Source organism: Carassius carassius, chromosome 32, assembly GCF_963082965.1.
Source record: "Carassius carassius chromosome 32, fCarCar2.1, whole genome shotgun sequence".
Taxonomy (NCBI): Eukaryota; Metazoa; Chordata; class Actinopteri; order Cypriniformes; family Cyprinidae; genus Carassius; species Carassius carassius.
In genome coordinates this window covers 22617425-22644322 of record NC_081786.1, presented here as the reverse complement: position 1 = coordinate 22644322, position 26898 = coordinate 22617425, and the positions used below count along the sequence as shown (strand labels likewise).

The window sequence follows — 26898 nt, the reverse complement described above, 5'->3', positions numbered from 1 at the left end:
ACATGTACTTACTATAATAATTATTAGTACGGGTGAATTATACCTAAATTAACCTAACCAAAACCAAACCAATATTTCACTGGAAAAAAAAAATTGTCTCTTGGGAATATTTTTTCCCCCATACACTTACATGTGCAGATCCCTATTGAACTGACTAAGCTTTGTCTGGGAAATAATGGTTCATGTGATCACACGTTTAGTTCAAAAAGGTGATATGATATGACATGTAAATCGTTCTTAATGACTTAATATTAAATCTGCCTTTAAGTGATCAAGATATAAGTCACAGATATAAAAATGCCCTCAGATAACCTCTTCAATTTATTAGCTACGACCAACAAACCATCAAAATCTCTTTTCTTGTGTCTCTCTAAATATCTAGCTCTCCCTCTTTCCTTTTTCTCCAGCATTACCTTTCTATTAGCTAATGAGCTCATTTAGTAAGTGGAATGCTGTCACTGTGCCGTTCCTGTGATGTACAGCCCACCTTCACCCCAGCCTATTAGCTAATGGGTCCAGTGGAGGCCCTTAGTGGGTGGACAGGCCAACAGTGCAGGACTGCAGCGCTGCTGGACAGAGTCTCTCACTAAAGGAAGACTTCTTGGATGACTGCTCAAGTGGGCAGGTGGGTGGAAGCGTTTAGCTGCAGTACAGACACGCTAACTAACGGCAGAAAGCTTCAGGGTGAGAAACAGAAGCTTGTCATGGTAACAAGAGGACGACTGGGAAGTGAAATGTAAAGTTGGACAGCTGGAGTCTGCAGTGCCACCTGACAGAGATCAGCTCACATACAAAGTCTGTTTAATAGATCGTAGTTGTTAATGAAGCAGCAGAAGTAACAAACCAGCTTTCCTGAACTGCTATTCAGCCACGAATCGCTTTGCAGTTCCACAGATAAATAATCAATAGATTAGGGTTAGTAATAACCCTAATGGTCACCAAATTAATCACAAATTACTACAGAATCTTGTATCTTAATTGTGAGATATAAACTCACATTTGCGGAAAAAGTCAGAATTGCGAGATATAAACTCATAAATGCGAGGAAAAAAGTCAGAATTGCGAGATATAAACTCATAAATGCAAGATTGCGAGGAAAAAAGTCAGAATTGCAAGATTTAAACTCATAACTGCAAGATTGCGAGGAAAAAAGTCAGAATTGCAAGATTCAAACTCATAACTACAAGATTGCGAGGAAAAAAGTCAGAATTGCAAGATTCAAACTCATAACTACAAGATTGCGAGGAAAAAAGTCAGAATTGCAATATATAAACTCATAACTGCAAGATTGCGAGGAAAAAAGTCAGAATTGCAATATATAAACTCATAACTGCAAGATTGCGAGAAAAAAAGTCAGAATTGAAATATATAAACTCATAAATGCGAGACTGTGAGGAAAAAAGTCAGAACTGCAAGATATAAAATCATAACTGCAAGATTGTGAGAAAAAAGTCAGAACTGCAATATATAAACTCATAATTGCAAGATAGCGAGGAAAAAAGTCAGAATTGCAATATATAAACTCATAACTGCAAGATTGCGAGAAAAAAAGTCAGAATTGAAATATATAAACTCATAAATGCGAGACTGTGAGGAAAAAAGTCAGAACTGCAAGATATAAACTCATAACTGCAAGATTGCGAGAAAAAAGTCAGAACTGCAAGATATAAACTCATAATTGCAAGTTGAAAGTCACAACTGTGAGATATAAATTCGCAATTCTGGCCTTTTCATTGCAATTGCAAATTCATATCTAGCAATTATGACATTATAACTTACAAGTTATGAAATATTAACTGTAAGCTATAAAGTCCAATTCTGACCGGAAAAAAGTCAGTGGAAAATTTTCTATTTAATATAAAATGAATAACTTCATATTACATTTCACATTTAACAAGATATTTGACTGTTAACGGTCAAATAGTACATAAACACAATTTCACAAATGAATAACTCAGATTGTTTGAATAACTCGGAAGAGCAGATTCTTTAAAATAATATGTCATCAAGAAGTTACTGTACAACATATGCGCCAGCCAAGAAACTGCCATTGAGATGATTGGGAATAAATAGCTTTCTCCAGGCATTACAGACGTCTGCAATGACTAGCTATAGCAAGCAGCAAATCATGGTTTCAATAGTGTCTAACTTTATTATTTCCCCAATCAATTGGCCGCAAAGTGGCTGAAATTTATTCATGACATTTATTATTATGTGTCAAGTGTCTTCATTGCTTTAATTCATGGTGCAAGCTATCAAATATGGTTTTGCCACATAAACATAATGACTACTGACTGTTCAAAAAAACTTCTGTCCAAACTCCCTGCTTTAATATGAAATATGTAGGAAAGAAACTGCACTCATTAAATCAATTCATAAAGTCTGTGAAAAGACAAAACATCTCAGTTCAGCTCGGAGATTGAGTCAATAAACCAACCAGAAAAGGTCAACAGTCATTTAAGAGGAAGCCTAAGATATTTTTTATTAAGCCAAATACTAGAATATAAGACATTTTATTGACTTCAGTCAAAGCAGAAGCAGTATTTAATTTGACACGAATGAAAACAAGACAGTGAGCTATAAAAATGGAGTCCATCTACTGCTGTGGATGTTGATTATTCAAACATAAAACACTGACAAAACAGACTGAACTTCCATCCCTCAGAGACATTTTTGTTTGTGTCAAATGACTTGACCCTGCTTGACCTGCACACACATATTCTGGATGGTGTCCAAATCAGGTCAAAGCAGCTACTGCAGCCGTCACCTTGCTTGCCCTTGTTGTGGATTACCAGAAAGGAAAGGATTAGCACATTTCCAAAAGTCAGTATTTATCTTGCTTGTCTTGGCTTCTACAGAGCAAGCTAAATCCTGACAACCAATAACACCTCATGCTCAGCACCTGTCTGCAAAAACACCCAAATGTCCAGGTGTGCCAGATACAGTGCATATGTCACAAATGCAAAGGGTGTTGGATGAAGCAAAATAACTGTTAGCTACAATGCAATGTGTTTTAAATCTTTTGTGCACTCTGCTACAACAAAGAATGTATTTTTTGAGAAGGCTCAGACTTTATGGTGTCAGTAGTAAGATTATGATGATGTTTTACCAGGCTGTATTGGAGAATGTCATCAGATATGGAATACATCTTTGGTACGGTAATTTATCAGTACATCAGAAATCTAGGCTTGGACGTCTTAAACGGCCATGAAGATCATGGGCAGAACAGAACTTTTTATCTCCAGACCCTATATGAAAGATCTATACTGAGGGAGGCAAATAAGATTCTGTATGACACAACACATACCCTGTATTCTGAGTTTGAATTGTTGCCATCGGAGAGAAGATTGCGAATGCCTAGCTGTAGACTAAACCATTTCAAGAACTCATTCATTCCTTCAGCTGTTAAGTTATTAAATAATATCAAGTGGAAATTATTATTCTAAGTTTGGTATTTGTGTAAGGGTTTTTTTTTTCTAGTTGTGTATTTTTCTTCTCTATTATTATGTTAAGTGTTTGTTTTATATTTTTTGTCAATGCAGTGGTTGTATTCGTGAGCCTAAAACAAATTTCCCATTGGAACAATAAAGTATACCTAACCTAACTATGACTTTTCTCTCAATAAATTCTTACTTTGCTGCTTATTGATAATTAGTATAGTAGTTGTTAAGTTTAGGTTTTGGGAAGGATTAGGGATGTAGAAAAAGGTCATGAAGAATAAGGCATTAATATGTTCTTAATTAACACTAATACATGGCTAATATTCTAGTAATATGCATGCTTATAAGCAACTAACAGGTGTAAAGTGTTACCTAAAATTCAAGCTCGGCCACTGGTTAGAAGTCTGTACTTTCCATTTTATAACAAACAATATAATATTTATGCTACACTATATTTAACACTTACCGTAGTTTAAAAGAATGTCGGTCGTATACTACACCGCAGAGAGCAGTATATCATGTTTACAGAATATAAAATGTATATACACTACTGTTTAGATATTTGGACTTTTGGAGATTTTAAATATTTATTAAACAAGGATGCATTGATTTGATGAAACTTATACATTTCTAAAAATAAATTTAGATTTAAATTGATAGACTTTTAAAATATTACACAACATTTCTATTTCAAATAAATGCTGTTCTTTTAAACTTTCTATTCATAAGAATACTGAAAATAGGTATCATGGTTGGGACCGAAATATTAAGCAGCACACGGATAATAAAAAACGCTAATTTGCTGATCTTGAGCAACAAATAAGCATATTAGAATGATTTCTGAAGGAGCATGTTACACTGAAGAATTGAGTAATGATGTTGAAAATTCTGCTTTGCATCACTGAAATACATTAGATTTGAAAAAAGATAGACAAAAGGAAAACAGCTCATTTACATTACTTTTTTTACAGCCTTGGTGAGTGTAAGAGACTTATTTAAAAAAATAAAAATAAATTGGCTCTGACTCCTCTTCATAGGAGTATTTTCAATGTGAAATGAAAATGAATGTTCAATATTATTTATTAATGAAACTTTACTTCAGGCTTTTTATTACAAGTGCTGTGTGTCAGGGCCAGTTAATCTTTGCTTCTTAAAGTTTCACTAAGCAATTTTTTCTCATTAATAAAACTTTTAAAATATAAAAATTGTTTAAAATGATTTACACTCACATGAGATAAAGACAACAGGCATATCAGTAGCCAAAAAAAGCTGTTTTATTTTACATGGACTGAGGTGCATAAAGGGGGCTATCCTGTTGAGATCACATGAAGAGGAAAACGAGGGGGTTTTGTGGTTAAACTAAAGTGGAGTCTATCACTTTCATCTCTATAATGACATGGTTTGGATTACTTTCAACATAGGATTGGACGTGGCCATTTTGTCTCGTGGTACTCGCTCGAGGTGGCATATCAGTGGATTGTACCTGTGACTGCCATCTTTCCAACTCTTCCCGTTGTTGGACACCACATCTTCGCCGCAGGGGTGTAAATCCCTCCATCCTTCGCTTTCTCTGTGCCGTGCAGCACAGCCAGACTTGCAATCCAGCCCACGTCAGGATTTAGTTGGTAAATGCAAAATTGCTTGTAATCATTTTGCAATATTTCGTTATTTTCTGTTAGTTACAGAGACCTGGCTGAATGTGGGGGATACAAGCCCCTTCTCTGAATTTGTGCCCACAAACTGTTCTTTTTTGAACCACCCTAGACTTTGTGGCAGGAGTGGTGGACTTACATCCGAGTTTAAAAGTAGCTTTTGTTGTAGAGCTTGTAAGACTGAATCATTTTTAAGTTTTGAGGTACTTTTATTTAATTTTAAATGAACATCAGCTAACGATCACTGTTGTTTATCGTCCTCCAAAACCAAATATGGACTAAGGTGACATTGTTCTTAACTGTGATAGACTTTTGATCGTGGGGGATTTTAATATTCATGTTTGCTTTGAGTCAAACCCCCTGGCCAAGGATTTCATTAGTTTGATTGACTCTTGTGATTTTACTCAAGCAATAAATTGTGCAACTCACAAGCAAGGCCATACTTTAGATCTTGTATTACTGAACTTGAAATCCTTGAACTAAGTTTTTCTGATCACATGCCTGTTCTGTTTACTTGCTTGCTTCCTAATGACATTTCAAAGACTAAGAGGTTACCACAGCAGACTCGATTTTTCAGCTCTTCATCGAGTGATGATTTTTCTGTGCTTTTTGAGGAGGCTTGTCTAATGTATAATCTTGATTCCCCCTCAAACATCTCAAATGTAGATGAACATATCATATTGTTAAACTCAATTTGTAATAACATTTTAAATTCTGTGGCTCCACTGAGAGAAAAATGACAACAACTTAAATCTGAACCCTGGTTAAATAGTACCACACAAGAACTTGCATGTCGTAAAGCTGAACGGAAGTGGAAAAAAGATCAATTACAAGTATCTTTTGAAATACTACGTGAAACATTAATCAGGTATCAAAAATCTGTTAAAGCTGGTAAATGTCTATATTTTTCGGATATTATAGCTAAAAATAAAAATGGTAATAAACCTCAAATCCTTTTTACTATTCTGGATTCTGTTGTAAATCCTAGTAAAAACTAGTAATGTCTGTCTAAATGCATCACCTGCAGTATGTGATAGCTCTCTTCAGTTTTTTGCAGATAAAATAGTTAACAAACGACAGCATATTATACCTTCAAATTGTGATTGGTTTGTCCCCTCTTTTTGTTCTTCTACTCTAAATGAATTTCAGAAAATTTCTTTAAACTCCTTTCAAGATATTATTAAGCAGTTAAAACCTACTACATGTCCGCAAGACATCATACCCACACAGTTCTTGCTCCAGGTTTTCGATGTTGTTGGGCAAGTATCAAGTATTCTGGCTATAATAAACAAGTCTCTTCTTACAGCGACTGTTCCAAAATACCTAAAGCATGCAATTGTAAAACCCATGCTTAAAAAATCAAAGTTGAATAATATTTTTTTTTTATTTAAATCTGGGTTTAGGGACCATCATAGCACTGAGACTGCACTTTTAAGTGTTGAATGATATTTTATTAGCTGTAGATTCAGGGGACTTAAGTGCTGTGTTTGATACCATTGATCATAGAATCCTTAAATCACACCTTGAAAAATGTGTGGGCATTAAATGTTGCGCTCTTGACTGGTTTAAATCCTATCTTGAATACAGAATGTTTTCTGTTTATCTTGATGGTTTTTCTTCATCTAGCTCCATCTTGCATTTTGGAGTTCCTCAGGGCTCCATTTTGGCTCCTGTTCTGTTCTCATTGTATATGCTTCCTCTGGGGGCCATTCTTACCAAGCATGGGGTGTGTAATTTCATTTTTATGCTGATGACACCCAAATCTATCTGCCCTTGAGGAAATATGATAAAAGCGGCTTGGAATCTCTGAATAAGTGTTTGTCTGATATTAAGTCCTTATTCTCCTCAAATTTTTTACATCAAAATGAGAGTAAAATGGAGGCCATTGTGTTTGGGTCTTCGGGAGCCCCCGATTGTGAATTGGGAGATCTGTACTCCTACATTAAACTGTCTGTGAGAAATCTGGGTGTTACCTTTGACTCCGCACTCAAGTTCGATATACAGATAAAGACGGCTCGATTATTGTAATTCCCTTTATATGGGAATAAGTCAATCAAACATAAATTGACTCCAGATGGTTCAAAATGCGACTGCCAGACTTTTGACTGGCACCCGCAGATTTGATCATATCTCCCCCGTATTATGCTCTTTGCACTTGTTGCCAGTCTGTTACAGAATTGAATTTAAAATCTTAATGTTTGATTTTAAAGCTCTAAGTGGAATGGCTCCTAAATCCCTTAGTAATCTTTTAAGCCCAAATATATCTGCTAGACCGTTGAGGTCTTCTGAGAAAAGAGTATTGATGGTTCCTATATCTAGACTGAAGTTGAGGGGTGAACGTGCCTTTTCAGTTGTTGGGCCAAAACTGTGGAATAGTCTCCCAGTCTCTCTCCGATTAGTTCCTTCAGAATCCAAATTTAAATCTAAGTTAAAAACGTAACTTTCTTCCAAGCCTTATAATTGTCCTTAGAGTATAAGAATCACCTATCAGTAATTTTTCTCCTCTTTAGTGTATTTGCGGTCACCTTTATTTATATAGCGCTTTAAACAAAATACATTGCGTCAAAGCAACTGAACAACATTCATTAGGAAAACAGTGTCAATAATGCAAAGATGATAGTTAAAGGCAGTTCATCATTGGATTCAGTTATGTCATCTCTGTTCAGTTAAATAGTGTCTGTCCATTTATTTGCAATCAAGTCAACGATATCGCTGTAGATGAAGTGTCCCCAACTAAGCAAGCCAGAGGCGACAGCGGCAAGGAACCGAAACTCCATCGGTGACAGAATGGAGAAAAAAACCTTGGGAGAAACCAGGCTCAGTTGGGGGCCAGTTCTCCTCTGACCAGACGAAACCAGTAGTTCAATTCCAGGCTGCAGCAAAATCAGATTGTGCAGAAGAATCATCTGTTTCCTGTGGTCTTGTCCTGGTGCTCCTCTGAGACAAGGTCTTTACATTTATGTCTTTTTAGCCAGGTTGTACAAAACAGTGGTCAACTACTGTTTTCATTGTGCTTTATAAATACATTTTGATTGATTGATTGATTGATTGATTGATTGATTGATTGATTGATTGATTGGTTGATTGATTGATTGGTTGATTGATTGAAATGATCAGATGAATACTATCCGCTTTATTTTTGTAAACCCTGTTATTAGACATTTACATTCATGTTATTAATTAATCATATCTGACTGCGAAAAAGATTAGCAGAAGTTAGCAGAAGCTAGTTTATAAAGTTGTAAAAATTTATCTTTTTTCTTACATAAATGCATCAATACACTTTAGAAGGCTTTTAATAACCCCCTGGAACCGTGTGGAGCACATTTTATGATGGATGGATGCACTTTTTTGGGCTTCAGAATCCCAACAACTGCCAATATGAAGCTTGAAAGAGCCAGGATGTTATCTATATAACTCTTATTGTATTCATCTAAAAGAATGAAGTCATATACACCTAGGGTGGCTTGTGGGTGAGTAAGTCATGAGGTAATTTTAATTGTTGAGTGAACTTTCCCTTTAACCAAAAATGACAGTGCGCGCCTTCAATAAACAGCAAATATATTGCAACTTCTCTATAATACAATCTAGATTATATATCAATACACAGAAGGACATAGGCAGCTGGTAAAGAAACTGAAATGGTATGGTTAGATTATAGAAAACCTCCTGCAAAGGATCATGGGCTAACAGGCACAGGAAGAGACACCTCTTACAGTCCAACAGCACTCTGCAAAGAGAGGACATTTACACTGCCATCATTACCATGTGCTAGTGTGTGTTTGTATGTCAGGCTGATGATGTGTGTAGATGTGTCAGATAAGCCGCTTTTGGATAATGAATGAGAGGGTGATAGTGTTAACTGGAACTGCTATATACAGGGTGGGGATTCCCTGCCAGAGGGGCGGTCCATGGCTGGGATGAGGAAAGCCTCGCTGATCACTGTGAAACCAATAGGAACAGGACGCCTGTCTCCCAGCATTAGCATCACTGTAATGGGCTCAAACACGCATGAATGCATCTTGTCAACATATATGCAGCATGCTTATTAAGCCCAAACATAATGTAGCTGTGGGCTCATCCTGACACATACAGTACACAAAGCACATGAATTTGTATTTTACATAAAAAACATAATCTGGCCATATAACAAGCATTTGTTTTAGCCTTTGCTTGATATATTTCAATATATACATACACACCATTATACAAAGGTTTGGGGTCATAAAACCTTTCAATGTTTTTGAAAGAAAACTCTTCTGCCCAGCAAGGCTGCATTTATTTGACCAAAAAAATACAGTAAAATCAATTATCATTGTTAAAAACAGTTGTGCTTCTTAATATCTTTTGTAATATTTAAAAATTTCTTTGCAATCATTTTTAATCAATTTAATGCATCCTTTCTGAAATCTTCAATATCAAATTAAAAAATAATTTTACAATGCCTGTCTCAATAATACACTCCCACAATTATTTTTTAAGGGCCAAATCTCACTACTTTATTACGTTTGCTTCAATAAACTCCTAATTTGCTGCTTACCATGGGCATTGCTAGGCCATCTTTAGGTGGGCTATAGTGAGAAACAGAGGACAAGTGTGTTTATCAATAGATTGTTATAATATCTGCATCTGTGCAGTTCTTTGTCATATATACAGTTTATAAAATTTCACGGGGTAGCAAAAGTTTTCGTTCACCCCTCATCACACCAAAATTGTTTCCTCAAGTGAAAATTAAGCACATATGAACGCATACTTTAAAATTTTGTTGCCATTTTTATTTTAATCTATTTATTTAAATATATATTTACCCTCATTGGGGGGGTTAAGCCCCCTAAAATGAAAATCCTAAAATCATAGTTAAATAATTGTTAAGTTTAGGTATAGGGGAAGGATTAAGAGATCTAAAATATGTGACCTTGGACCACAAAACCTTAAGTGTCAATTTTTCTAAATTGAGATTTATACACCCTCTTGAAAGCTGAATATATAAGAGCTCCATTGAGGTATGGTTTATTAGGATCGGACAATATTTGGCAGAGATACAACTATTCGAAAATCTGAGGGTGCAAAAAAATCAAAATATTTTAAGTTGTCCAAATGAATTCTTAGCAATGCATATTACTAATCATAAATTAAGTTTTGATATATTTATGGTAGGAAATGTACAAAATATCTTAATGGAACACGATTTTTACTTAATATCCTAATGATTTTTGGCATAAAAGAAAAATCGATAATATTGACCATACAATGTATTTTTGGCTATTGCTACAAATATACCCCAGAGACTTATGATCATGCAGAATAAGGCATTAGTGTAAGTACTAATACACAGACAATATGATAGTAATATGCATGTAATAGTTACATAGAATTAAAGTAAATTGGTCCTTACAATAAAGTGTTAGCTTTAAACTTTAAATAAAATGTAAATAAAAACAATCAAATACTAGTTTTTATGAGCTCAAATACAATATTATTGAAAAAAATACAGATTTTTTTTCCATTAGGAATTGAATGATTCAAACATTTTCATGTATTACATGCTAGAAAGGACCATATCTGCTTTAATTTTCACGCTAAATAAACAATAAAATCTCTAGCTCAAAAACCCATAGAATAGATTGCATTAAACAAGGATTCATCCTGTTGTTATAACGTTCTAAAACAAATGACAGAAGTACCAATATTTCACCGCTTCCATCCCTACTTTATGAGACTCACAACTGTCTGACATTATTTCAGTGGGCAGTGATTTCTGTCTCTCAAGGAGGTTTTACTCTCTAAGCCCACAAAGCAATAGTTCAATCACGTTAGGTGGAGAGCTACCAAGGCCTTTGACAGATAGCTAACAAGCTGAGTGTGCCCAGAGGGGCTTATATAGAAGATATAAAACCCCTGCATTTAATCTCAGTGGCAACTGAAGCTTCAGTTTTTGCACACACACACACAGGGATCACAATCAAACCCAAACTCTTGCCTGAGATCCGTGCATGGTGCATACATGATCTGGGCTAAAACTGACCACCCAGACCACAAACACACAGAGCTGCACACCAATACACACATCCAAACAGTCAGACTCATTGATACTATTAGAGTAAGAGCATCAGGAGGCAGCGCAGATTAAGGATTACATTAAAAATGAGTGCATGTGAGTGCACATGGCTTACAGATGGACTGGAGAATAGGAGAGAGAGAGAGAAAGAGAGAGCGCTTCCATCTGATTAGATCACGTGGTTTAAACGAGACACAATGTCCCCCCCCCCCCCCCCCCATAAGCAATCATGTCAGTCAGTCACACACGCTCATACGTGAACGTTGGCATCGCACCAAACATCACGCAAATGTTGCTAAAGTCACCTAATCCTCGTCTTAAAAAAAGAACCTCTTTTACAGTATTCAGCCTCCCAAATTTTTTACCAGAAACACAATATTCCTGTTAAACCTTTTAAAGGGGAATGCACACAAAAATTAGCAACAGAGAAATCCACTTAAAAGACATTCACTTATCTGTGGTCACATGGAACACAGAAATTTTTCCATCTTTTTCAGTCACTCCCAGTCATTCAATGCCCGACATGTCCAGTATCTATCCGCCCTCTATTATTTTTTTGAACACCTGTAGTAAACAAACAGACATCTAAGGGCATACAGCCTCAGGAGCATGACCAGCATGCACCTGTCTGTGGCACTCATGAATGCTCACATGCAGACATTTCTAGGCTAAAATCATGAATCTTCATGTACTGTATATCGAAAGTGGTTGCACTAAGATATCATAATGCGCTATTTTGAAAGCTATGGAAAAAATGTTTTAAGCCATTTTGTTAGAGTGAGGAATAGTAGAACATTTTAATTCTCTATCAACTGACTCTCAGTAATGTTATTTCAAACTAACCTTTTGAGGAACTTGAAAGGAGATGGGTCCTGGGTGCTCTTTTCCATGCAATGAAAGTGAATGGGGACTGGACAAAAATGGACAATAACAGTCTCTTTAAATTGATCAACATGCTTGATGCACTGCATTAAAAGACTTTAATGACACCTTTTAAAATTTTTAAAGAGATGCAAGGTAGGGGTGGGTGATATGACCAAAATGTCAAGATATATTAGGCTGCTGTCACTTTAAGACCTAACACATGAATCCAATATTTTGACCCCTATTTCATTTCTATTTTCACTTAACCAACAAAACCAACTATGTTTACATGAATATTCGACAAAACAGGAATTCTGAAAGAATTTTCCTTTATTTGACCATTTAAGAGCAAAAGGGAACTGAATTCAATAAGTGAACTAAATGCTATTTAAGAGCGTCAACTCGAGTTCAGAAAATGAGGACTTTTTGGGATTATCACACTTAAAGGTATAGTCACATTAGCAAAGAAACTCAATGAGAAATTCAGCTTCCAAGCAGCTTTCTGTTTTTCAACCCGACGAACTGAAGTGACCATCTTGAACCCACTTCAAAATCTGCATGGGGAAATCTTTCACCTTTATGCAAAATTTATGATCACATGCATTCCAAATAAAAATGAATGATTTCACCTGTGGACAAAATGGTAAATATGACGTACCGTAAGATTTTATTATCAAGCATGCTTCATTTTCTCATTTATGCATGTTTATGCATCTAATATGTCCACTTTAAGCAGAATTGAACTATTAGGATTTACTTAATGGTGCGTGTACACCAAAAACAAATTGAATTGTTTCAAAAAAGGCAGATTGCCACAAACACGCATACACGCCTCAATCGCATCTTCCGCGCAAGTTGCAAAATTTCATCTCAAGCAGAAAACCTGCATGGCACGATGTCACGCAAGCCAATAAACAAAGAGCTTATTGACACGTGTGATAACGTGATGAAAATACACACTTTTGGTGTGCACACCCTATAACAGAATTCACAGTGTAGCAAAATCTCCATCAATGCACAGTTCATATTTTCAGCAAAATGTATATTTTGCCATACCACTCAGTCTTATAGCAAGGACATTCAGCATATTAACTACATCAGTCTCAAGTGTGAGTAAATCATTTTTAAACGGATCCTTTAAATGTTTAAATGTGTGTCTAAATTTGGAGGAATGCTTGTTTCAGCCCAAAGTTCAGTATTTTATGCCTTATTTTGGCACTTACCTGAGTGAGTGTTGTCACGTTATGGTCACGTTACATTTATTAAGAACGAGGACATATATCAGCAGTTCTGGGCATAGCACAGCATGGTCACACAGCTTGCTTAATGGAGTTGATACAGACCAACTCACAGTGCGATATAAACAACATCATGTCTGTTAGGTATGAGAGGGTCTCTCATTTTCTCTCTGTTACACACACAAACTCTCACACACACACACACACACACACACAAGCTGCTGTTCAACATCTGTAGCTCAGCACTGGGCTCCATCCTCCACCTCCCGCTGAGCTTTCTACTCAAGGGCAAATAACAGAGGATACAAACCAACTCCACCATCAACTACCAACCCCATGTCAACAACAACCCAGATCAGCCAATACAAGAAATATCTGGATTTGATCTGGCATAAACAAAGTATATTTCTACTTGGAAACATGAACTGAGGTGTTTTTAATATCTTGTATATAACAGGATGATTCACATTTGATTCTCAGTATCATTACAATATAGTAATCATTATAATTCAGAATATCCTCTTGACTTATCAATGTTTGTTTGTTTAATGAAATTTTTTATTAATTAATTGTATTGATTAAATATTTCACAATATAATTAATATAGAAAATAAATTATATTTCATATAAAAATATTTCAATATTAAATTTTGATGAAATGTGTGTTCCAATAAACATTGCAAGCAAATTAAAAAGTAAAACAATAGGAGAATGGAAAAAAATAATACCATAATGCAAATTTATTTTTTATTTTATTTTTTATCATAAAATAGGCTTTCTTTTCCTTTATGCATATAGTTTCTTTTTTTTTTTTTACTTTACATGATTCATGCTATTATAGGAAAGGTTTTATATTTCTGGATTGTCTTTTTGGATTGCCATAGTAATACACTTTTCCACCTGACTAATTTTCCTCACTACAACAGAGTAAGTGATGGCATTATAGAAATTACAGTTATTTGGCAACAATAACAATTAAATGTTACACCATCTCCTTTATTCAGTATCTTTCTCTTAGACTCTGTTTGTCCATCCGTCTTGTATTGAATGTACTAATAATTCTTTGGTGCTGAATGCATATGAATCACTTATGAATTCTATGTATTTAGATACCTGTGCTGATAACTTAATAATAGGTCTTTGCTGACATATGGACTCATCTGATATGCATGATGGCATATAATGGCTCTCCCATTGGGTCACATTCTAATACTGAAGTAACCAGAGATGGATGGGTCCCTATGAGACATTTGACACACAAATGCACACCGTGGACATACACTGGGGGTGGGGGGATGGGGGTTAGTAAATGTATGTAACTGGTCATAAATGTGGTATTTGGACCAATTTTATATGTCTGAGAGCACTGTAATTTGCTTATAATGTTTTTGAATTATGCTACATGCTGTACAAATATAAGCACATGCACGACAGTCAAACTGTCACACAAATGCAAGATAACCAAGGTCAGTTTCTCTGTCACCTTATTAATAATGGAGAACTGAGGCAGATGACCGCCAGTGAGGCAGAACACCTCCTCCAGCTCTCACTAAAACACCACACACATATATAACACATATATAACACATACAGACAGACACGCCCACAAACACAGACACACACATATACACCTACTCCTGTAGGATGCCATAACCTTGATGATCATGTGACTGAATTATAATGCCTTCACCATCAGCTAAATGCACCTTCGCCAGCATATGAATACAGCTATCTCTAAATAACTGAAATACTATTAAGGTTAAGATAGATACACCTTGGATGAATGTCAAATGCATACAAAAAAACCTTCCATCAAAATCATGACCTCAGATAGAGACATTAAACTGTTGAGGCTATTGGATAATAGTATATTATCTTATGCGTTAAAGCTAAACTACAAAGCTAAACAAGTCTTGGTATGCAGTGAGATATGGGGTTATACTCTGTGTCAATACATAGTAAGAATTAGTCTTAGACAAACAATTTACACTGAAAAACTTTCTTAGACATCCATTTCAAAATCAGTTACCTTTCACATATTTTTGTAAACGTAAAGAGCTGCAAAAGAAGTCAGATGTGTGTGAATATAATGGATCCATGCATTAGATCTTTAAGTGACAGCAGCCTAATATATATTGACATATAATGTTGAAAAAAATGAAATAAAATTACATGATTTTTGTAATATCGCCCTATGCAACTTTGCTACTCTTTATTATATATATATAATTTTAGTAATTAAAGTTAGTTAGTAGTTAGAAATAAAATTATATTAAATAAATTTTACTTTCAAATTCGAAATGGTGGCTAATTCGTAATTAGTAAGTTTTCATATGATTGCCTGATATTTATTTATTTTTAATCATACAAAATTCATAGGAAATCATGACAGTAATAGCGTGAAAGCCGGCTAGAACTTTGTATATGAGTGAAGCGAAGTAACAGAGCTGAAAGTGTTCTGCAATCACTGGCAGTGTTGTGCCTGAACGCGTTCATTGAACGATAGTTCATGAACTCGTTCATATTTTGGGCGAACGTGAACTGAACGTGCTGTATTAATGCCTGATGAACGTTACTGTGAACTCGTTCATTCTGGTGTCTGTGAACGGCACTCTCTCTCAGGTTAACTTCGTTCAATAGGGTGCCAGATTTCTATAGAGCCTTCCAGGCGAAAACCCGGCTAAAACACACCATAAACGGGTCTTAATATGTAGCGGAAACACACCCAATCTGGCAACACGAGCCACCAGTGTCGCACCGCCGTCCGCCGCATGCGTGACGCGTCATCAAAAAAAAACAGCAAATGACAGCAGCATGTAGCAAGAAGGCGTATGATCATTTAAAAGAATTTCATGATGTTTATGACAAGGTCGGTGAGAATGGGAGACAAAGCATTAAAGCAACAATGGGGAAATGCTGTCCCCTCAATGCTAATGTAAACCCTGGTTGGATAAGGATTCAAAATTGGATATGAAGATGAAATCTGACGCATAGCTTCATTGTTAAAACTGATAAAATAATTGCTGTCTGTGATTCTATATGGGCTGTGGCAATAATTTTGAAAAATAATAGCTAGCTGCAACGTATGGAAAAAAAGAACTATGAACTAGTTCATTTTTGGAACTGTGAACTTTAGTTCAAAATTTTGTAGTTTGAACTATGAACTGAACTAGTTCATTTTAAAATTTGTGAATTGAACTTTGAACTAGTTCATGTAGAAAGTGAACTTTCCCAACACTGATCACTGGTTAAGATCCACTCCGGCTTTTCTATTTCACACTCCCTGAACACTAATAAGAAACAAACCATCAGAAACAAGTGAGGAAGTAATATGAAGGGCTTCAGTGCTGTTATACTAAATATTATCACTCTTCTTGGAAGCTTTGGTTCAGTTCCATTTTAGGTGTGTTTCCACCCTCTTCTGTACAACCCGCTCAGTACTGTGCATGAGGAATGTAGGCTATATGTTTGAGGAAAAAAATCAACAGTAGGTGCATTCGAAAGTATTGAGATTTCTTAAGTTTTAAATGCGCACACATTAACGAAATTTCGTCAAACCGCTCGATCACGAAATTTCGCCGAAATTCGCGAAAATTTCGTGAGCCAAATATTTTTAATATCAGAAGTACAGCGATGAATGACGCACATCTTCCAAAAAAAAAGTCACTTTCAGACCAAGCAGATGTTGGTTAATGAGACGAATCCCCAGTTGCGAAATCTACGTAAATTCCCCTACATTTCCCGTTCGCCGAATCCAACTGAAATGACTAACTTCTCCGGCGACGGTAAATGTGACCGCACCTTTACAAATAGCCAATCACTTTTTTGTGGGGGACGTCTAAGTGGCCTTTTACAAAGAACGCATTTTGCGTTGACAAACAACCATACGGAGAGCAAAGGGGTGCTAGAGAAAGCAGATGTCTCCAGACGCGTATTTCAAAGTTGAACTACTTTTAACTTCCCACAAAACAGCGAGACGCGACGCTAACGTCCGCCTGCCGCATAAGGACACAGACTAACAAACATAGCATTAACAGAATGCAAGAAACTCCTCCAGTGTGGTGAGCTGCTCCGCTGAGGGACGGAGATCACCTTCAGCAGCCGAGCGTGCTGGACAGCGCCTCAGCGGAGCAGCTCACACCACTTACATTTACATGCTTTCGTTTAGCAGACGACTGTATCCCAAAGGACTTACAAGACATAGGAAGTGCTCGTAATACCATGTTTCGAGCATTGTGCAAATAAGTACAAGCTAGACAGGGAAGGATTAAAGAAAAGAGTCAAATAGTGATGAAAGCGATCGCTTGACAAATGTATCATTGAATCAGTATTCCGGATAGGGGTCTGAAGATCAATCCAACAGCCAGGAACGATGAACGAAAATGTTCTGGAAAGTGATTATGTGCATATTTGTGATGGTACCACGATCTTGCAATTAAATATACAGCAACGGCTTATATAAGTAACATTAGCCAGCCTGACACTGGCTTGAATGCATTACAACCAGAGTTCACTACTACTGTCAGTTGGCGTGCATTTGGTAAACAAAATAATAATTTTATATATATATATATATATATATATATAATTTTTTTTTTTTTTTTTTTTTTAAGGATTTCCTTAAAACATCCACGTGAATATCCCTACCTGATTATGTCATCGTTATGTCCCAAATAAAATTTCTGCTTGTGTTCCCGTGTGTTGTACACAACTCCGACGCCGGCGACGAAGTACACGATCTCCTTGGCGGCGGTGTAGTACAGGTTGTTGCGGCACTGGTGTCCCCGGTAGCCGTAGACCCACTCGAGTCGTAGGTGACAGTTGGGAGCTGTTCTGTCAGCCATGTTCGGTCGTGTTTTGCTTCGAAGCGAACGGCTGGTGCTTCTTCATTCACCGACGCGACGAGCCGTCACATTCAGTCCCGTTTATTCGCTCAGTCCGCTCTCAGCGCAGCTTCGTCCGGCTAAAGACGAACGGATCGACGACATGTTTCAGTTCAAGTGAAGTGCACAACTTTAGGCGGCTTGCATAATGTTAGGGCAAATGCTTTGTTTTGTTCCGAGGCTGTAAATCGGCTTAGATTACTTGGTGACATGTGCGAGGCATGAACCTACTCTCTCTACTTCTGATCGGATGGGTGGCTTTGCTCTAGTGACATGTCAAAACCGGAGAACATGGATTTTTCGCATTAGTTAACTGGGACCGGCCAATCGCGAGCGGCGGTAGTGACTGAAAGAAAATCTGGCCAATCAGGTCGAGAGGATTAGTTAAATGAAAATGTACGGACCAATGGTGAGCAGGAGGAGGAGGGCGTAAGGCGTCTAAGATGTGTATGGCCTGCTCATTAAACACAAACGGCAGTTTAATAGCTTTTGTTGTAGGCCTACTACTACAGTACACTAGTTTAACCCTGCGAGGTCTGAACTCTGACCCTTACAAAACCAGTATACAGAATGTTTCTGCTGAAGACAGAAAACAGGACAAGATATTAATCTACTTTTTTGATGTCTGTATAGTTTTTATTGATATTTATTTCTGTACCAGTGTTACTATGTATATCTAGTACATCAAGTTAATATATTTAATATTAAATATGTTAATAATTCAAATTTTGTTTACATAATACATAATAGGTGTGTGTACTGTGTATATTTACTATGTGTATATAAATACACATACATGCATGAAAAATGTTGTTTATATATTATATTTATATTAAATATAAATTAAAGGAATACTAACATATATGTAAATATTTTCTAAATATATATTGTATGTGTGTGTATTTGTATATATGTTATAAATATACAGTTCACACATATATTATGCAAACAATAACTTTTGTTTTGGATGCGATTAATCGTTTGATAGCACTCATTCCTATACTAAAGTATTACCAGTATTTTTATACTTTATTTCAAGTAACCTTTTTTTTTTTTTTTTAGTTCATTATAATAACCCTGTCTCACATATTTTCATTGTTTTGTTTTCTCTCTTTAAACAGTTTTAAACAGAAAGACATGACTGAAAAAAGAAAGACGCATGTGTTTTATGGGAGAAAGTTATTCTAACAGGTCTGAAGTAACATAAAAACATAATAATAGGGTTCTGCTGGCATATGGATGCATCTGACATAAATGAATAGCATATGATGGCCTTAATATGTCGAGCACTGGGTCACATTCTGATACTGATGTATCCAGAGGTCCCAATGAATTTTGGGCCTGGTGTATGCAGTATAGGAAAGAGGAGTCTCATATGAGACCTGAAATCAATTAAAAACGATAGAGACAGAACATTTAGTAGGTGAGATTTTCTATTTGACATCACAATGAAGGCAAAAGTACAGAGACAAAAGGTAAATGAAACGAAGACTTAATCTGAACACATTCCCCATTAATCATATACACATATTCCAACACTCTTGACATTCAAAAATAAAAAACAACTAATTGTTATTGAAATGGCATCAAAACAATAATGATCACTTAATTCGTATTCCATAACAATGGAGTGAGTTACTATAGAAAAGGATATTAAACAGTTTGATATACCTATGAAAATATTCATCTTAAAAAATGGACCCCATCAGAACAAGAAAAGCATTAACATAAGGTGCAAAGGGCCAGTGGAGTGGCACTAAATGTTCACTTCATATAAACTGAACAGAATGGGAGCAGATGCTGCTGACAGCAGTCCATTGTTTACCACATTAAGACACTGTCTGTCAAATATCTCCACACATTCATTCCTCTCACAGTGAACAAAAACAAGCTGTTTTCTGTAGGTCTTCAAATGTGTAGGAGTAATCCAAGTCACTTTATGGGCACTAAGTGGGCGAAGTTTCTTTTATAAACACGAATACACATAAGATGATAATTTTTGTCATTGTACAAAAAAAAAGCTGTGGGATGTTTCATTACCAAAACAACCTAAAAAGCTGCAAATCACTTTTTGGCTTTATTACCTTTTAATTCATGTGTCAAGTACTGCTAAATTGTTCAGATGGTTTTAATGACATTGATATTAGTGCGAAATAAATGTTGAAATGAATTAGTGCTTCAACTGCCTCATGGCATTTTACAACACAGATCGATTTAAATCAGCAATGTTTGGCTAACAATACGATGTATAAAACAAATACTTTATATCCATTAGTGATTTTCAAAGAAGTTAGCGATTATTCCATTTATAATAAAGAACATATGTTACAAATCTGTCCATTTTCCTTTTAAATGAGGAATGCTAACCTAGAATCAAAGCGTTTCAAATCAACCTTTGTAGAAGAGATGCGTTCTTTTTAGCAATTAGAACGAGACAAAATACTCCCAACATATACATTAACATCCATTTTATGCGGTTTGTTCAAATATTTCAAGGGTCTGTACTAACCTGAAGCACAGTCATAAATATGACGTTCAAAACTGGATCATATACAAAACATCTGCACTTTTAAAGGACCGTCTGCTAAAATACAGGGAATGTCAGAATATCCTCTTGTAACCGTCCAGCCAAGCGCAACATTGACAAAAAAAAAGAAATTTCAATTTAGAAGAATTTTAGAAGAACAGTAGAAGCTTTTCGGAGAGTCGACTTTCATAAAACTATCAAAACATTAATGATACTTGACAGTTCACCTTATGATATGATGCACAAGAACATTATCAGGTGTAACAATGTTCATGGAAGGATGATGAAAGTCTTCTAGAGCATTATGAAAAGATTACGGAGTGTCACAAGATCAAACACAGTGGCACACGGCCTACAAGAGCTTTGTAGACACTGCACAACGATATACACTGCGGATCATCACAATATAGGATTGCTGCTAAATACAGAGCACAAAGACATTTTAGGTGTCCTGTTTGTTAGATTATTCTGCGTGTTTGTGTTCAGTGTTGTCTTTTCCATCAGCAACAAAGGAAAAACTTTAGAACCTTCTCCAGCTTAAATATCCAACATGCCTAGTGTGTTCAATGAACTAACAACCACTCATTTTGCACTGTGCTTCAAATTGAAATGGATTTTGATCAATGTTCATTTCCCAAAAGTTCACATTACAGTACTGAGTTGTTAGACCGAAGAGAAAGAAAATTAAAAAATAAAACATATCCAAAAGCATGGGAGACAGAATCCAGTGCCCATTATCAACATCATGATTATTCCCAATATAGTTGGTTTTTGATTACAGATATATTACTAGTATAATAGTTATTATTCAGTTTGTCTTGACAATTTGTTCAGGGAAGGATGGCGGGACGGGGGGCAGCAGTCATTGTGACGAGGCTTTAGTGGCTATCGTGGACACGCAGTGCTGTTGGAAGTTGGGGGACATAGCCGTGTTGCAGCCCAGTCTCTGACGAGGGCCTTTCAGACCACCGTCACCCTCCACGATCCAGGGGCTGCTGTCCGACTCTTTGCCGAGCATGCCGCAGCACTCCTGGGACGGGGCACAGTTGCGCTCTCCTGCGCCTAAAGCGGGTAGCTGACCGGGAGGGGGCGGGGCCGAGGGGTCTTGGAGGACGCTGATAATATGGTTCAGGAGATCATTGAAGAACTCTGGGACACCCTCATATCCTGAGAAGAGTAAGAAGAAATTGTACTGTTAAAATTTGTGGTCACTGAATGCAAATTTGTCAGAGAGAAAATGCCATGAAAAAAAAAATGGGCCTGTGCAAGGAATACATTTCTCATGGTAGTATGAGTGTGATATAGTTTTGCATGTGTGTGAGACAGAGCTGCTGTTTGTGTGAATTGAGAGTTTGTTGTATGTTTGTTTGTGTGTGAGGTTAATAGATACCGCACCGCTATTTTTACAAAGTCGTTGTAGTTTATTGCGCAATTTAAAAATGATGTCGCGGCTTTGTAGAGTTTATAGATTTAACTCCATTTCTCAAAGTTCCTAGTAGTGATGTCACGTTCGCAAAGAAATTGTTCTTTTGAATTGGTTCTTTTTAGTTAACTTGATGAACCAGTTCACCAAATTATAATGAACTCTCTGAGATTCACATGGAAATCAATAAAAATTCACTTTTGGGGCATGCCTGACAGTCACTACGACTTGTAATGTTCTTTTTATTTCTTAATATCGTTATTTATCATATTATTTCCTAAATAATAGTTAGGCAGCTCTATTTTAAATGTTTATTTTTCATTATTATCTATTTATTTGATTTGATTATGACCATTATTTATATTTATTTCAAATTTAACATTTGATATTAATATGTTATTTTAAAATACATGAAATGCCTGCCAAATGTGGTGTAAGTAACATGTAAAAAGCTATTTTGTTGTCGTGTGACAAGAAAAACATAAAATATATTAAGTTCATGTTATTAAACTGCATGACCTCAAGAAAACACAAAAAATACTTGATTTTGAAAAATATGTTGACAAATAAATACACGCACATGTAATTGATGAAAATTGATGTAACACATGAAAATTAGGCTGTTTTACTCACCCCCGAGGCATCCTAGGTGTATAAGACTTTCTTCTTTTAGATGAATCCAGTCAGAGTTATATTAAAAATTGTTTTTGATCTTTCATGCTCTATCATGGCAGTCAGCGGGTGTTGCACTGCTTCAGTCCAAAAGAAGTGAAATAAAAAGTGCCCCTTCCATAAAAAAAAAGTGTCTTACAGGAGATATTAGTTAACTTTTTTTTATTTTTATGGAAGGCTGCTTTTAATTTCTCTTCTTTTGGACTGATGCATGCAACACCTGCTGAGTGCCATTAAACAGCTTGAAAGATCAAAGACTATTTTTAATATAACTCCGACTGGATTTGTCAGAAAGAAGAAAGTCATATACACCTAGGATGCCTCAGGGGTGAGTAAAACACAGCCTAATTTTCATTTTTGGGTGAACTAACCCTTTAAGTAAAGACATTTATAACGTGTTTCAAAAACTTTCTATTTGAAATAAATGCGTTTTTTTGACATTTCTGGTTGTAATTTCCACAAAACAGTTTTCAACTTTGATATTATTAGGAAAAGTTTCTTGACCACCAAATCATAAAATTAGAATGATTTCTGAAGAATAATGTGATGCTAAAAATCTTACCGATCCCAATTTTTTGAACAGTAGCATATGTGCGCAAATGCTTAAATGATTAAATGTGTTGTGTATATAAAATCTATCCGGCAGTTAGACGGATACACACCAGGGAATGCATTGATGTCAATGACTGCGTGTTGGCCCGTCTGGTTGTTAATGATGATGTCGATGCCGAAGAGCGAAACACCGAGAGATTCCCGAAGAGATTTACACAGTTCCCTAATGACATCATCATTCGGTGGCTGCGAAACCCCTTCTACATTATCTCTCTGTCAAAAATGCAAATGAAAGAGAGGTGAATGAAGAGCTTCTGAACTGAAAATTATTACAGTTATTATGGAATGGCTATGTAATACCCATTGCTTAAAATTCCCACCAGGATTTGTTGTATACATCTTTAGTGAGCACAAAACATTATGTAGACTAAAGAGAACTGAACTTACAGATGTGAGGTCAGAGGATGACTCTGGCTTGGACACATTGTGGCTATTGAAGAAAATCGCTTTTCTGTCTGCAAGGCATTAAAAAACACTGAGTTGCAAGTCAGTTGAATAAAAGTGAACGTGTAAGAGTGCAAGTGCACAGGAAGCCACCAGACAGCAGCAGAGAGTCGTGGTTTAGCTGAGCAAGTCAAAGCTTCAGGAGCGCCAGGCGGAGAGGGAGAATAAACAGAGTGAGGAGGAGGAGGAGAAAACACAAAAATCTATGGCCATGAGGATGCTGAGATTTATGACCTCCCACTCAAATGGCAGTAAAGAAATTCATTAAGAAAGATGGCAACCTTCCTTCTGCAGACATCAAAACACCCCAAATACACACAATGTACATCTATTAATCCTCAGAGAAAATATATCTTTAAACCTAATAAAATTACTCTTCATCTGTATAGCTTCTAAATTTGACTGAGTTGTTCCACTGAACGGGAAATGGTCTTTCAGAAAGAGAACGGTCTATTTGAAGGTCGTTTTAGAAGACATATATGCTTTAAAAAACATTTGCATCAAAACTTGGATATAAATTATACATTTGAAAAGATGCATTGCATTGCTTGATGCCTGTGAAGAAACATTATTTCAGTCTGCAAAACTAATGTTTCTCCAATTTAAATTTGTGCCTATTCAGACTAAACGAAAAATAAGTAAATAAATATACCCATACAATAAATATACACACATATGCATGCATAAAAAGTATATATATATTAGGGGTGTAACGATACGCGTATTCGTATTGAACCGTTCGGTACGAGGCTTTCGGTTCGGTACGCGGTACGCATTATGGACCGAACGGTTCGTTGGACTAATTAATTATATTTGGAAAATAAAAAAGATTTGTGAAATATAATGAAATGCGTTCAACAAGGTAGCCCAATAACCCAAACGACGTAACAGGCAACGCCCCTGACACCCCCGAAGAAGAAAAAAACACCAACTTATATGTTTATGTTAGGCTACTCAGTCAGGCGCTCGCTCACTCAATAATACACGCTGAAGGCTCGTTGCAAAATGGCCAATGCGTTTAACAGACCAGAAATAGAAGATCCTCCAATAACCAACAGGTCTGGTGTTTGGGTGCACTTTGGATTCCCTGTAAGCTATAATGTGATGGCAAGAGAGTGGTGGATAAAAAAAACCGATATGTCGCATCTAGGGTACACCAGCGGGAATACAAAAAAAAAAAAAAAAAAACACCAGCGGGAATACTTGAAACATGTCAACTCATTTACGCCGACATCACCTTAGTGTGTCAGTGTCTGGGAAAAGATGAAAAAAAGGAGAAACATACAAGAAACAAACTATCCCCGCAGCATTAAGACAGACATTTCCAACGGATTCAAACAGGGCAAAAGACATCACCACGGCGTTTGGTAGGCTACATTTACGTTATAGCCGCGGATATGAGACCTTACTATTTACCATTCATTCTATCATCACCATTAAAGCTTAGAGGGAATCCAAAGTGCACCCAAACACCAAAATAATGGTGATGATAGAATGAATGGTAAATAGTAAGGTCTCATATCCGCGGCTATAACGTAAATGTAGCCTACCAATCGCCGTGGTGATGTCTTTTGCCCTGTTTGAATCCGTTGGAAATGTCTGTCTTAATGCTGCGGGGATAGTTTGTTTCTTGTATGTTTCTCCTTTTTTTCATCTTTTCCCAGACACTGACACACTAAGGTGATGTCAGCGTAAATGAGTTGACATGTTTCAAGTATTCCCGCTGGTGTTTTTTTTTTTTTTTTTTTGTATTCCCGCTGGTGTACCCTAGATGCGACATATCGTTTTTTTTTATCCACCACTCTCTTGCCATCACATTATAGCTTACAGGGAATCCAAAGTGCACCCAAACACCAGACCTGTTGGTTATTGGAGGATCTTCTATTTCTGGTCTGTTAAATGCATTGGCCATTTTGCAACGAGCCTTCAGCGTGTATTACTGAGTGAGCGAGCGCCTGACTGAGTAGCCTAACATAAACATATTTGGTGTTTTTTTCTTCTTCGGGGGTGTCAGGGGCGTTGCCTGTTACGTCGTTTGGGTTATTGGGCTACCTTGTTGAACGCATATCATTATATTTCACAATTTTTGTATCTATTTATATATATATAAAACTCTGATTTCCTGAATTTTACTGAAGAACTTCACAAAATTGCTTAAGAAATTCATCAGCCTTTTTCTTTAAGTAGAATTCTTAGAAATCCTTACCAGCCTGATCTGCCTTCAGAAACACTGCACCTCCCATTTTTTATCTCTTTGTTTTAATCTCCTAAACGGGTTTCTTTTTTCATTGGAATACTGCTTGAAGGCAAGGCCTGTGTGCGTGTGCTTTGTGGAGTTCAGCACGAGTTCAGGCACAAAGCTGACCTCCTGAATTTGCATTAAACTAACAGGTCACTTTCCTAGTAACCGTAACAGGTTTGCATGTACTCCAAGTACATTAGCATATGCAAACGCACCATACCTTACAGCAGCCCGCAGTGGAAACCAGACTTCTGCTGACTGGGTCGAAGCTAAATTTGATCAACTCTTTTCACTGCAAAGTCAGCTATGCAAAGTCATCTGGATTATACAGCCGGAATGTTGTAATGTAAATCACGCCTAAACAAACTAAACGGTCCAATTGAAGTGAAACGAACCATGTCGCAGCAGTGGCCTTTCATGGAAATAACATTTCTAAAGAGCTGAAGTGTGGGCTGAAGGTTTACCAGTCGGTCCAGAGGGGAAGTTCTTGAGTGAGGGTCTCTCCACCACAGTGTGCGACTCGCCCACCACGAACACCTTATAGAGCACGGCATTGTGGTTTATGAAACTCTGAATCACACACGGTGGCTTCACATCCTTTAGGTCCTCTGCGTTGAATATTATAGCCATCTGGAAAGGAACACAGTGAGAAGAGACAGAAAACTTGAACTTAAACATTCAAAATGATGAATACACTCTTGAATATAAAGCTTCCAAAATGGGTTAATTCCACAGAACCATCATTTAGGGTTCCACAAAGAACATTTCTTAATGTGCGAGTGAACAGCTCTTAAAAGAGCCTTTTTTTTATCTTGGTATGAAGAGAAGCTGAAGATTTTTTTT

The 26898-nt window shown here is 36.5% G+C and overlaps 2 protein-coding genes across 3 annotated transcripts in view; both read right to left on the bottom strand.

The window, feature by feature from the left end:
• eml5 (EMAP like 5) overlaps window positions 1-18553 on the bottom strand; it is a 108820-nt gene extending 90267 nt beyond the window's left edge. Inside the window, exon 1 of one of the 2 annotated variants that reach the window (XR_009425066.1) lies at window positions 17900-18553. Coding sequence is in view for 1 of the 2 variants with exons in the window: in XM_059520788.1 (XP_059376771.1) it covers window positions 17900-18096 (197 nt within the window). In the remaining variant the exon portion in view is untranslated. The remainder of the gene's footprint in view (window positions 1-17899) is intronic. The other variant, XM_059520788.1, reaches the window with a different exon arrangement.
• A 2648-nt stretch (window positions 18554-21201) lies between these two features.
• The window catches only part of LOC132113013 (inositol-tetrakisphosphate 1-kinase-like), a 51812-nt gene continuing 46115 nt past the window's right edge, over window positions 21202-26898 (bottom strand). The window contains exons 8-11 of the mRNA XM_059520800.1: window positions 26520-26685; window positions 23757-23824; window positions 23420-23582; window positions 21202-21829 (exon numbers count right to left, since the gene is read on the bottom strand). Of these exons, the coding sequence (XP_059376783.1) occupies window positions 21525-21829; window positions 23420-23582; window positions 23757-23824; window positions 26520-26685 (702 nt within the window). The 3' untranslated portion in view covers window positions 21202-21524. The remainder of the gene's footprint in view (window positions 21830-23419; window positions 23583-23756; window positions 23825-26519; window positions 26686-26898) is intronic.